The sequence below is a fragment of the Eublepharis macularius genome, chromosome 14, assembly GCF_028583425.1.
Source record: "Eublepharis macularius isolate TG4126 chromosome 14, MPM_Emac_v1.0, whole genome shotgun sequence".
Classification (NCBI taxonomy): domain Eukaryota; kingdom Metazoa; phylum Chordata; class Lepidosauria; order Squamata; family Eublepharidae; genus Eublepharis; species Eublepharis macularius.
Genome location: NC_072803.1, coordinates 67,820,768 through 67,834,250, shown reverse-complemented (window position 1 = coordinate 67,834,250; position 13,483 = coordinate 67,820,768). Strand labels below are relative to the sequence as shown.

Here is a 13,483-nt window from a genome sequence, read left to right as displayed (position 1 = left end):
TTTTTTTTTTAAATTGCTAGACACTAGATTGACTGGAAGGAATTGCAATGGTGGAATGAGATTGACTGTTACTTGGTCCATATCTTGCCTATGAAGAAGCCTTTGGGGCAAAACGGGACTGGACTTTTTGCATGCCGGCGAACCCTGTAGGCAGCGTACATTACTCAAGAGAAGACTTCTATGACCTGGAAGCTACATTCTTGTGGAAAATTCTGGCTTTATATGGGACTATTAGGGCTTCCAAGCAACTTATGTACTGTTTACATGTACTGCTTGTAGAAATTTTGTGACTTGTATACCACTGTTGATGTCTAAAGGAAATTTGTGATTTCATACCATCACTGATATTTGTTATATGACAATTTGTATGATGGAACAATTCATATGATGGACCTACTCGCACCGAGCACTTTAAGCATCTTAAATATATGAATTGGGGATAATTGTTGATTGCATTTTCCTAAGGGCTCTTTGTACTTTCTGCTTGTTTGGTGCCCTTGGGACAGCTCTTTTGTTACCTTTACTCCAAAATGGGAGCAAGAAGCTTCATCTTTCTGCTCTTCCATTTTTTATTCACAACAAACCCTGTGAGTTAGGTTGAGAGTCTTGAAAGCAGTGACTCAGGATCTGGGTGATGCAGGCTGCAATCCCCCCTCTGCCACAGAATCCCACTGGGTGACCCCGGGCCAGCCACTCCTTCCTCCGAGGGAAGTTGTGAGGATGAAACTGGGCGGCGGCGGAGGAGGGAACGATGTGTGTTGCCCTGAGCTTCTTGGAAGAAGGGCGGGATAAAAATGGACAGAAAGAAAGGTAGGCAGCCAGACCATAAGCCTGGGCGTGGGACACAGGGACAAGCAGCCTGTTCTCCTGTCTAAAGGAGAAGCTTTCTGGGGATTCCTCTTCACCCCCACAAAGTGTTTCCAGAGGGGGGACCCTTCCCTGAAAATGCAAATGTCTGGAACATTTATTATTTTAAAACATTTACAAGTGGGGGCAGGGCAGAAGGAAGCCAGAGCGCCAGCAGACGCCCAGCACAAGCAGGGGACTCCTGGGCCTTGCTCTGTGGAACTGGCTTGCAGGACATGCTTCTGGAGGAGTTCAGTCCTAGAGATTTATGCCCACCTCTTTTGACCCTGCAAGCTCTGGTGGGGTGGAGGGAGTTCCATGAGTAGCTTAAGGGACCTTCTATTGAGTGGGGAAATCATGCCCTGGCTGTGCCATGATGTGCCACCCCCATCCCCCAAAGCAAGTGACAGGCCAACTTCCCATTCCAGTGTAGCTGCCATCTCCAGCAGCCAAAGCCTTGTGCCTACCCACGGACCTCTGCTGACAGCCTGAGGGCAGCACCCCACAGAGCCCTCCCACCCAACACTGGGGGCTTGGGCAAGAGGCAGATTTAAATGACATAGCTCACGACTGCCACACATACTTTGCTTCCACACATGATTTTCCTGCCTTCTTAGGAAGGGAATGGTTGATTGTGTCTAAAATCCTTTGCACAAGGAATTATCAAAATTACCAAACCCACAAGCAAAATGGAGAGGGGAGAGATCCAAAGGGGAGGGGAAAACAGGCTTCCCAGTCCTAGCAGGGCCAGGAAAGCAGGCAAGAGGTGTAATGACCACCCAGCAGCCCCTTCTTCTAGGGACCAGACCACATTTACACAGAGATGAGGCAGCCAGTGGACAGGACTTGGGCCACCGCTTTTCCCCTACAGCTGACTCTCCACACAGTTCCTTACCTCCGTGGTTTCCCTGGCTGCTTCTTCGGCATCTACAGGCTGGGCAGTGGTGGGAGCTGCCTTCCCTATTTCATCAAGGTCTTGATAGTAGGGATAGTCGTAGTAGTAGGTTTGCCCCTCTACTTCTAGATTGCCTTCCCCATCTGTGTACTACAAAAGGCAGACAGAGAATAAAGACAAGGAAACATCAACATGGCTTAAAATGGCAGCCTTTGCAGAGCTTCCAACAGATGCCTTGTGCACATGGATTTCTATTGCCGATTGTGGGACCCCCAGGCCCCTGTTTGGCTCACAGAGCACCCTGAGCTCCCTCCTCACCACAGGAGGAATGAGGGGTGGCCACCCCCTTCTCCCTTTGTTAACCCTGAGTTCCTTTGACATCAGGTCCTCCTCTGCACCAGCTCCGTGTTCCTGGCTGCTGCAAAGGAACTGCCTAGCAGTCCCGAGCAAAGCCTTCTAGAGATAAAAGGGACAAGTGGGCCCAGGGCCGCCTCTGGAGTGGTATTTTGTTCTGTTCAAAGTTGAGACAAGGAGAGCTTTAGATTTCTCAAAGTATTCCCAGTGCTGAGTTAGTCGAACTGTTCTGTTGTTCCAAGAGGAGCCACATTCTCCCTGTAAAACAGCTGATTCAACTTGGCACCACTGATAAGCCAGCTGGAGAAGGCTCCCCCAAAGTATGCAAGCTGCGACACTAATAAAAAGTTCAAAGACTCTTGCACGATCCAGGTGTTCATGCACCTGGGAGGCTGCTTGCTGCATCCTGCATGATTCCATGTTCTGGCTGTGCCTTCTTCCTTTCAGCCCCACTGTTGGTGGACCATGCTGCTACTCCAGGTGCAGTTCAGACAACCATTTCTTTCCTTTGGTTTGTTCCTTGGCTACATTAAAAAGTGACGGTGCACTGCAAACTGGGTTTACATACAGATACACAGGGGTGAAACGACTGAGATGCTTCATGGTGAAGGGGGGATATTGGGGGATGAGCTGGAAGGGACCTCTGCTACCAAAGCCAGCTCTAGCAAAGTAACAGCAATGCCCTGAACCACATCTGGATCTCCTGAAAGTAGGCATAGATTAGGGCAAGGCAATTTATGCCCTCCCCTCAAACCCTCCTCCCACTAGCTACCTGGCTCCTGCCACTCTGGCTTATTCCTGTGCTACAGTTCAGACTATGACAGACAGAGTGCTAGCAGCTGGCCATGACTGTAAATAACAGACAAACTGTTTACAGCTTTGTTGGTCCAAAAGTAAAACCCAAAAAGCCAAGAACACAATCCATGTAGGACTCCCATTAACAGTGTGTACATAACAGTGTAAATAACAGGCCTAAGATTTGGGGGAGGGGTGCAGAAGAGGAATGCAGAGAACTTTCCACTTACGTATTCATCTGGATTGGGATCCTGGGACTGCGGTGCTTCTGGAACAGCTGTGTCACAGTCTGGGCTGTAGTGCTCGCAGTAATCAGAGGCCGCTCGATGGTCAGCTACCACAAGGAGCTGCTGGATATCACCCTGCAGAAGGATGAGAGAAATACACAGATGGTACCCAACAATGTAACTTCACTTTCAAACAAGAGAAACTCCATTCCATCCAGGCAAAATTACTGTCACTCTGAGCAATCCTGTGAAGAAGATAGTCTCTGACTATAGCTGAACATTGGCTCAGGACCAGAGATTTTGGAAGTGTGCACATGTAATGAGGATGCTGTCGGGGATGACATCAGCGGTTGCAAGATTAGGGTACGATTAAGGTTGCTCCCAGAATTTATTATCCCCCCCCCCCAAATCTCTCTGAATTCTGATACTGAAAGCAGCCTGGACTTGAACACCTATTGAATAGTTAGGAGGGAAGGCAGCATGGCACAGCTCAGTCTCTTCAGATCTCAGAAGCTAAGAGGATCCATACTTAGATGGAAGACCACCAAGGAAGACTCTGCAAAGGAAGGCACTGGCAAACCACCTCTGCGAAATTGTGATAGATCATCCCCTCCCTGGCTTGTAAGAATGAAGAAATAGGCACAGCAACTAGGTGGAACCTCTAAATCATAGAATCACAGAGTTGGAAGGGGCCATACAGACCATCTAGTCCAACCCCCTGCCCAATGCAGGATCAGCCTAAAGCATCTCTGACAAATATTCATCCAGCCTCTTCTTGAAAACTGCCAGTGAAGGGGAACTCACCACCTCCCAAGGCAGCTGATTCCACTTACCCCAAGATCTCTTTCACATATACTACTGCCCAGAAGTGTATCCCCCATACAGTATTTGTGCTTCCCATTTTTGTGGCCCAGCTGTAATACTAAATGACAGTGCAGGTATAGAGTCTCTCTACACAAGACACAACACTGAGTGGAGTCGCAGAACAGCCATGGGGTTTTCCAATCTCCCTGGGACCAACCCAAATGAACAGGGAGGGCTTGTGAGCCATTCCTTCACACCTCCTGATATCCTTCCTCAGACCCCTCCCACTGCCCGCCTCTGTTATGATGCGTACCAGCTCATTTTTTCTCAAATAGACTAAATTCAATGTGGCTCTGAGACATGACCGAGTATTCACTTTATCCCAGGTTGCACAGAAATGGGCTTTTCATACTCCCTCCTTATTCTTATCCAAGCAAGAAGAGACAACATCTGGAGGGAGGGAAACAAATCCTGCTTTCAACTGGCTCTGCCAAAGGAGGGCGTATAAGCAGCGGCCAACCAACAAAGCATCAAGGTGGTTTCCAATGGACATCTTTTGCTCAGCTACAGAAAATCTCATGAACTGGACTGGGACAGACTGGGCCTGTTATCTATGTAAGAAAGCCCTCCTGAAATAATTCAATTTTGCTTAGTTTGTGAAAAGCCAGGAGAATGGGAGCTTTCCTTTTTTTTTTAATCTTTTTTTATTTAATAAAATTTTATTGGTGAGTGGAAAAACAAAAGAAAATTTTCCAAATTTAACACATATAATCCCATTTTCCCCCCTTACTGTCCCCCACCCTTTTCCTCCCCCCTCCCTATTGACTTCCAACAGCTTTCCAACCCTTAACCCTTCTTATTACTTAAATCTATTTCATTTATATTTTCCTACCAACTTTGAATCATAATATCTCTTACTCTAAGCATATTCTTATTCTTTTACATAAACTCTGTCAAACATACTATCAATATAGTATATCTCATATCAATATAACATAACAGTATAGTATAATATATAGCAGGGATCGCACTATCTCTTACTTTAAACTTATTCTATTTCTTTTCTTTTAAGCATATACTCCATCAAATACACTATCAATATAGTATATATTATAGTAATATATTATATTTTATGTTATATATCTTATATAGTATACCTCGTTGAGATGTCTGTTTAGAGAATGGGAGCTTTCCTGACCGCTTCATGCAGGCCGTTCCATAAGGTGGGGGCCACTACAGAGAATGAGCATGTATGGGCAGCCGCTGCTTTTGCCCATTTGCAGACTGGCACCTGCAGATGGCCCTGCTGAGGTAAGTGAAGCTGCCGTTGTGATCAGAACGGAGGAAAAGACCAAGAAAGCACAAAGGGGGACTGCAGCTTGAGCCAGTTACAAACTTTACATTTGTTGGAGTGCCATTTGATAAATGCCTTGATAAGCGAAATTATATCAGCAAAACTGGCACAAGCAATCCTCAGTTGTTCACAAGAGTGAGGGGGGGCCTGGTTAACCCCCACATAAAGGCTTTGGTTGTAAAGACCATAGGCGCTTACCAGATCAGATCAAACTGTAGGAATTTGGTGAATACAATCCCATGCAAATGACATAAAACCACCTTCTAAAAATCTTACTTACCCTCCCCAACGTGGTGCCTGCTGCCCTTCATGTAGGACAAAAGTGCATAACCCAAGTCTGTCATATTGGTTAGGGGTATTTTAAGTGTCTGAAAATCGCCACCCAAAGGAATGCTGCAAGGGGCAGGAGGTATGAATCAGCTGGGCAATGAAACGCAAATCCTTGTTTACTCCATGTGGACTGACAGCAGTGAATTCTTGGGTTATGAAGATCTTGGATCAAAGTTAAAATATATGTGACCAAGGTGCTTCAGGAGAAATGAAAATTGTTCAGAAAGCTCCCAATAGTTTTGGAGTGTTAATACCCTGTAAATAATATTTACTAGTACTTCCTTTCCATATACGCCATGACCTGGATGGGCCAGGCTAGCCCAAAATTATCAGATCTCAGAAAGTAAGCAGGGTCAGCTCTGGTTAGTACTTGGATAGAAGACCACCAAGGAAGTACGGGGTTACTACACAGAGGCAGGAAATGTTCATCTCTTGCCTTAATACCGTAGGGGGTTGCCATAAGTCGGCTGCAACCTGATAGCACTTTCTACCACCACCACTTTCCATATACAAAGAAAGAAATTTACAAAATTTGTGTTTTCAGCCAACACTGAAGACATAAGCAGAGGAGAGAGATATGGAAACACAAATGGCGCAAAACATCTTTGTTTTGTTGATAAAACATTCCATTCCATCTTCACTGACTGTTAGAAACACTCGAAAAATTCCTATGGGGCCTAACTCAGAGCAGCATTTGGCTTTCAAATTCTGCTAAGATTTGTGCACTGCTGGCAAATTTAGGAAAATATGTGACTGATGAGAACTGCAGTTTGCAGAAACTGCTGAAAATGTTCATAAGAGCTTTGTAGGGTCTGCATTTGAGAATTGCCCTGACCTGGATTGCCCAGGTGAGCCTGATCTCATCAGCTCTCAGAAGGTAAGCAGGGTTGGCCTTGGTTGGTAATTGGATGGGAGACCTCCAATGAAGACCAGGGTTACAGAGGCAGGCAATGGCAAACCACCCGTCATGTATGCCTGGCCTGCAGTACATGCCATGTGTATGTTGTATGCCACTTATTAATCCTCTGACACTATGAAGAGCTCTGATTACCTCTCCTTGCCTGTTATTTGGAACTTAAGTGTGCTCTCTCTACTTTGAACATAAACACTCTCCTGAAGAAACAGAATACTTTCTCTTCTGAAGTGATCGGCCTTGAGACCGGCTGCACCTAACACAAACGAGGCTTCTCCTGGGAACAGGGATGATTTCATGCTTACTCTGTAGATGTAGTCTAAACTGTGACTTTTTTGTCTCTGGTGTTCGCGCCCGAATTTCAATGGACTTCTAACCAGGGGGTGGGACATTAACCTATAACTAACCATGCTTTTCCTGAATACTCACTTCTGCTAATTCCACTGTCTGAGCACCTTGATCTCTAATAAAAGTTACTTCAACCAATTCACCCGTGTGACTGCTGTGGAGAACTTGGGGATTTACTTGCCAAGGACTGACACCACCTCTGTGAGTCTCTTGCCATGAAAGCCCCACCAGGGGTCGCCATAAGTCAGCTATGACTTGATGGCACTCTCCACCACTATTTGAAAATTACCATTCTGTTTTCAAATCCGTGGTTGATGAGTGAAATGTCTACCATGACGGGATGGTTTCTGGTGGGTTGCTCTTCGATCTTACTTCTGTAGGACTTCTACAGTCATAATTAGTAACTGGAAAAATCTCGAGCACACCAGCAGAAGGCCACTGAATGGCACATTTAGAGCCGAGCTACAAGTGACACCTGACAGGAGTTGGCCATGTGTCAGGTTCCCGAAAGTGTTGCTGGGAATTATAGGCATCTTTTCTGGTGACAGCTCAGCTCCTTCCCAGCTTATTACAAGCAAAGCCTGCCTGCGGCGGGGTGCAGGGAGCTCACCTTCTGCCGTCCCAAGAGAGCCCCTGGCAGCCGGGACAGTAAGGAGCGCTCTGCCAGCGACAGCACAGGAGGCTTCCCGTGCTTCATACACCCCAAGCCTGCTTTGCCTGCCCGGCCTTTGTGGGCCCTTCCTGCCTCTGCCTTGTTGCATGGAAGAAGCCTCTGCGGCTCCCCTCCCAGCAGGCGTGGAGCCACAAGGGCTTCCTCCATGCAATGAGGGAGCAAGACGCAGTCCACCCCGCCTTTGTGGGCCCTTTCTGTCTCCACACCGGCTGGGAGGGGAACTGCAGAGGCTTCCTCCATGCAATGAGGCAGAGGCAGGAAGAGCCTACAAAGGCCAGGTGGGCTGCAGTGGGCACAGGGCCTGTGAAGCACAGGAAGCTTCCCGAGCCGCCTCGCCTCCTGCTGGATCTCGTGTGGCTCTCCGGTCAAGGCTGGAGGGGAGCCGCAGAAGCCAGAAGGAGTGTGCTGCCGCTGGAGGGCAAAGCAGGCTTGGGGTGTGCGAAGCGTGGGAAGCTTCCTGCGCTGCCATTGGCAGAGCGCTCCTCACTGTCCCGGCTGCCAGGACAGTGCTGCCCTCACTGTCCCGGCTGCTCCTCACTGTCCCGGCTGCCAGGACAGTGCTGCCCTCACTGTTGCAGCTGCTCCTCACTGTCCCGGCTGCCCTTTGCTAGCCGCTGGTGAAACGGGGTAAGGGGGCTTGGAGCGGCGGCAGCTGCCAGGGGCTCCCTTGGGACAGCAGAAGGTGAGCTCCCTGCACCCCACCGCCGGCAGGCTTTGCTTGTAATAAGCTGGGAAGAAGCCGAGCTGTCACCAGAAAAGATGCCTACAATTCCCAGCAACACTTTTGGGAACCTGACACGTGGCCAACTCCTGTCAGGCATCACTTGTAGCTCGGCTCTTAGTCCAGTGCCTCAGGCCAGCACAGTGGCTCCATTTTATGAACCAATCATTTGTTTCCAAATCTACTTCAATGTGCATGACATGATCTCTTGCTGTTTTGCAGGGAGGAAAGACACCTCCCATGGTACACAGAGATGTTGTTGGTGCCTCTCCGTCCTGTGTGTAAAGGCACACAGAAAGGGTCTGACTCCATTCTGTGAGTCAAAGCGCACAGAAAAGGTCTGCAAGCCACAATGGTCAACAGGTGGGTCTGGTGGCCTGCTGCAAAGGGAGCTTTTGCCATTCCAGACAGTTCACAGAACTCAGCTTTTGCCAGCATATCGAGGGCACGTTTAGCAGACTGGTGAGAATCGGGAATGAGTGTTCCTCTTTTGTCTTCAGTGGCACCACTACCTTCGAGCTGGTGCTGAATATGTGAAACAAGGTATTTCTTCTCTTTTCATTTATTTATTTCTACCTTTACAACCTAGTCAACACTTTCTCCCAAGACATTAAGCACAGGTAAAAGCTGGGGAGCTGGCCTTGCCTACGCCAAGCGAACTGATGTCATAGGTGAAGTGGACCAGTTGCACACATTGAGACCTCCGTATGAAGCTCACTGTAGATTTTTGTGGCTTCTGTGCAGTCCCACATTGAGACTCTGCACATGCAGGCCGGCCATGGAGAAGATTTCCAGAGCTTTCTAGAAGACTAGGAGTGCCCCTCCACCCATTTGCGCTTTCTTGCCAAAAAATCACATGACCAGGAGGAGGGGCACTATTCCCTCAGTTCTCTTTTTGCCACCTCTAAGAGAGGATCTCTTAGAGGATCTCTACTGCTGTTATCCACTTTTTCCTCACCTCATCCTTGAGGCTGAGGAAACTCATTTCTCTTGAAAGTTTTTAATCATCAATAGTCATTCTAGTGAAGAATAAAACTACATTTAAAGAATAAACATTTCTGTCTCCCTTCACTGTTATGGCTCAAGAGAGGCTTCTTCAAGATGTTGGAAACACCAGCCTGATTAAAGGCACCTGCCCCCTCCCTGGCCCCCTTGAGTACCAAGGGCCAAGCCAAAGGTGTGGCCCCCTCAGAGCCTCCTCACAACAGCTCTTCTCCAAGGCTGTGGCTTCACGCCAGTCTGAGTTTTTTCCTCCGGCACACATCCCTCCCTCCTGCCTCGCTGTGAACTCTCTGGAACCTTCATTTCTGGGGAGTCTCCAGCAGCGGCATGGAGAGAACTGAGGGCACAGCGCCCCTCGTCCTGGTCATGTGATGTTTTTGGTGGGAAAGCATCAAAGGGAGGAGGGGCACTCCTAGTCTTCTAGAAATCCCTGGAAATCTCCGTGGCTGGTCTGCACATTTGCAGTCCCAGTGTGTGCTGCACAGAAGACCACTCGATGAACAAGTGAAACCCTGTGCAACAGCCTTTCAGAGAAATACTTCTTCTACTGTTATGGTTGGCATGGGCTGCCTGCCCGCCTATTGTCTTGCAAAGATAGGTTGGACGGAATCTTCCCTTGAGTTTGCTCTCTTTGTGCCCTCTTGGGCCAAATTCATACCAGTCTTTACCTAGTTTTCCTCCCCACAGTACAAAGCAACAGAAACAACACTCTGTCTCCCATATGTTAATCATGCTACAAAGCCACATGCAGATACAATAATCATGTTGTCCAATAATGTGTCCTCCTGTTACACTGTGCAGTGTTCCTTTGACTCCTGTGTAACTGACAGATGGAATGCACCGGGTCCGCGCAGCCTCACCCTGCACTAACTCTTTTCTCCTACAATGCAGTACGGTCAGTTTGCACGTACAGTTGGGGGAGATAATTGGCTGATGATCAATCCAACAGCATAAGAATCATGCATCCTTGTTGGGAAAGCTGGTAGGCACTGGGTGTATTTGATTTAAAAATGGAGGTCAGCAATGACAAGAAGGGGGAGAAGAATGAAGTTGGATTTTTTAAGAGCTATTTTTTACCAAGAGCTGTTGGGTGGCCAGTGAAAGGTAGCCTCCCTGACTGACTCATTAACCCTGTGTTGAACCACTGAAGACTTTGCAGTTTGCGCTTTTGTACAAGGCCATGGTCAACCAGATTGGTTCCCCATGTAGAGCACCAATCTGCTTCAATGACATATTTGTGTCCAATGGAGAACAAATAGCAACCAAGGAGCTGCTTCGCAGCAGCAATCATCTCAGGATGACACCTCAGCAGTTACTGTAGTCTTCCAATTAAGTGTACCTGAAGCAAGTGTTATATTGACCAGCTCACCAAGACACAAACCTCCAGCTTCCCTGTTAGACCTAGATGTTTTCTTTCTGTGATGAAACATCCTATTGCCCCCACCAGCCTCCCCCAAATCTGCACGCATTCCACCACCAAGTCAAGACAGAAAGCAGGAGTATTCGACCACTGACCACATTCTTCCCTACTCTCCTTTCCTGTGTCTCACGGAAGGAATAAAATAAGGAAGGTTACCGGGGGGGGGAGAATTTTTTTGTGGGGGGGGGACTGCAAAAAGCACCAAAGGGAAGTGTTTGCACGTTGCTGTGAGGCCACACAGTTGAAAGCATTCAGAACTGAAAAATATCATGGAACGTTCAAGGAGGAGTTCCTGTGTCGACCAAGCAGCCCAGAGCAGCACCTTCCGTTCTGGAGAGAACGAAGGCAGGCTCAGGGACAGTCTTTCCTGTGATTTTTACAAAACTCAGGATTTTTGTTACCCACATCCCTAGTGCCTACTGCTTTACCATGTTGAGGTCATCTCCTTAGGTAAACAACACTTCTGCTTCTGTGACAATCACAACGTACCCATAATCAGGCCCTGATGATTTCTTTGGCTTTAAGTAAATCAAGTGACTACCATGTTCCCAGCTGTCTCTTGTCTTTCGTAGAATGCTTTTGGCTTCTTCCGGCTGTGCATTTTTCTCCACTGGATTCAGCTGAAACAGTCTGCGGATTCACACACACACACACACACACACTCACACAGAAAAACACACACATATGTTCATCATCGCTCCTTGCTGCAACACCAAGTGATTACTTTCAGTTGTAAGTGGGACATCACAGGAACACATTCCTAGAACCCAAAACACCACTTCTCCATGGAATTCAGCTCATAAATTCAATTCAAGACCATGACTGTCAGGCAGTGGTTCAAGACCTCTGCTGTATCACCAGGTAATTTAAAAGAAATATAGAGCTGGGTGTCCTCAGCTTATTGATGACAGCCACCTCCCAACTAGTTCTTGGTTGCAGATACTGGGATGAATGTTAGAAACTGACTTCCAAAAGAGGGAAGGGTTGGGGGAGGCAACTACCCAAGCCATTTTGGCCAGGATTCTATTATTTTCACTGTTCTCTTGAACTTTTAACCCTGCCAGGCAGGGAGAGCTTAATTCATGGTCCATATTTAGCAAAGGTCACAACCTTTTCCTTTCACTGTGTGTGGAAAGGGAGAGAAAAGGCTCATTTAAGCCACTTCCTAGATGTTGGCTATCAGGGCCCTTGAAGGGCTAATCCAGCCTTATCAGGTAGCAGTCCTTCCTGACTCTTTCTTTTGTAGGAGGGTATCCAATATAAATCCTCTATCATGGTCCAAAGTGTGACTTTTTAATACAATTTAAGCAGCTAATGTTTTTTAAAAAATAGGAAAAAGTCAATGAACTATTCATAGAAGGGAGAGTTAACATTCACAAATTCCTGCTAAGGATAGAAGAGCCACCCTGCCAGCTGAGACAACTGGCCAAGCAGCCAGATGCCCTGAAGAGCCCAGAAGTCAGGCAGGGAGTCAACAGTCCTGTCTTGCTATTCACCGACCAGGGGTCTCTATGACCCCAGTGAAGGCAGATGGGCTGCGTATAGTGGTCTCAGGACTGGCAGCAGAGGGCCATTTCAAATCCTGGTACTCCCAGAAGCTGAACTGGAAGTCATCCCTGCAAGCCCTGCTCCCTTGAGAGTCTCCTTCCATGAAATGGGGGACCACTCTACGTATCCGTGCATCCTCTTGCTTCCATTCTCCTTGCAAGCCTGGGCTCTGTTTCCCTGATCTCACAGCTCTTCTTTCCCGTTCCTCCTCACACCCACCTGACTTGCCTGCCTGAGCTTGATTCTCACCTCTGCCTGCCTTTCAACCGGCAAATTTTGTTTTGTCATGCCCTTGTAATCCAGACCTCACTGGGCATTCAGCGCCTCTCCCAAGGATCCTCCTCTGATGTGTGACCAGCAGTCATTTTTACAAATGGATTGATTGATTACATTTATAGCCCGCCCTCCCCACAAGCGGGCTCAGGGTGGGTTACAGCAACAGATGGATTACGGAGCTAAACAGATAAAACAGTAAAACAATAAAATCAAATCTTATATAGCAGCACACATTTCAATATCCCAGATGGGGCGCCATTCCCCTTTCCCTGCACACCATACACAGCGGGGAGAGAGGGCGGAGGTGTGGGTTGGTAAACTCTAACTCCCCGGCTTCTATGAATTCAGACAGAAAACAGTTGCAGCAGATAAAGAAACAAAGTCAATGTACCTCCTAGAAGACGCTTCCTTAATCAATACCAGCATGCCGAAGAGGCCAATCATTCGTTACACGGCCACCAGCCGAAGGAGCTGCAATTCCCACCACCACCTACGGCCATTTCAGCACTTGAAAAGGCGCAGGGGCCAACAAGAGCACCAAACTGCCCTCGGTCAGGATTAGGCCTGTGCAGCATTTTTAAACGACTTTAAAATGGCAGAGGCATCCTCATGGCCTCCACAGGGGATGCAGTTGCATCCGTTTGGGCCCAGAAACACCAGACAATAAATGCACGATACATCCCAGCTGGCTTTGAGTATGGGAAAGCAGACTGCCAAATCCCACATAGTCAGTAAGTTTGCTTGGGGGCGAGTCTCTCTCTAAGCCTCTCTCAGAGTCATCCACGTTTCCTGCCATCCCCCCACCCCGTCTATCCTCATCTCTTCCTGCCCTTCCCAACTCTCCACAGGCTTTTAAACATGCCCAAACACAGGCTGTAATCTACTTGGGGACAGGGACTGAGACTGTCCCCTTAGAAACCTCTGTAAGACTAATGGAGTAATAATGTTAATGATGAAAATACTTGTGGTTTCTTGTG

General features: G+C 47.8%; 1 protein-coding gene across 2 annotated transcripts in view; it reads right to left on the bottom strand.

The window, feature by feature from the left end:
- COL5A1 (collagen type V alpha 1 chain) overlaps positions 1-13,483 on the bottom strand; it is a 404,609-nt gene that overhangs the window by 200,775 nt on the left and 190,351 nt on the right. For both annotated transcript variants that reach the window (XM_054997811.1, XM_054997812.1), the window contains exons 5-6: positions 3,121-3,252; positions 1,742-1,891 (exon numbers count right to left, since the gene is read on the bottom strand). In XM_054997811.1, the coding sequence (XP_054853786.1) occupies positions 1,742-1,891; positions 3,121-3,252 (282 nt within the window). The remainder of the gene's footprint in view (positions 1-1,741; positions 1,892-3,120; positions 3,253-13,483) is intronic.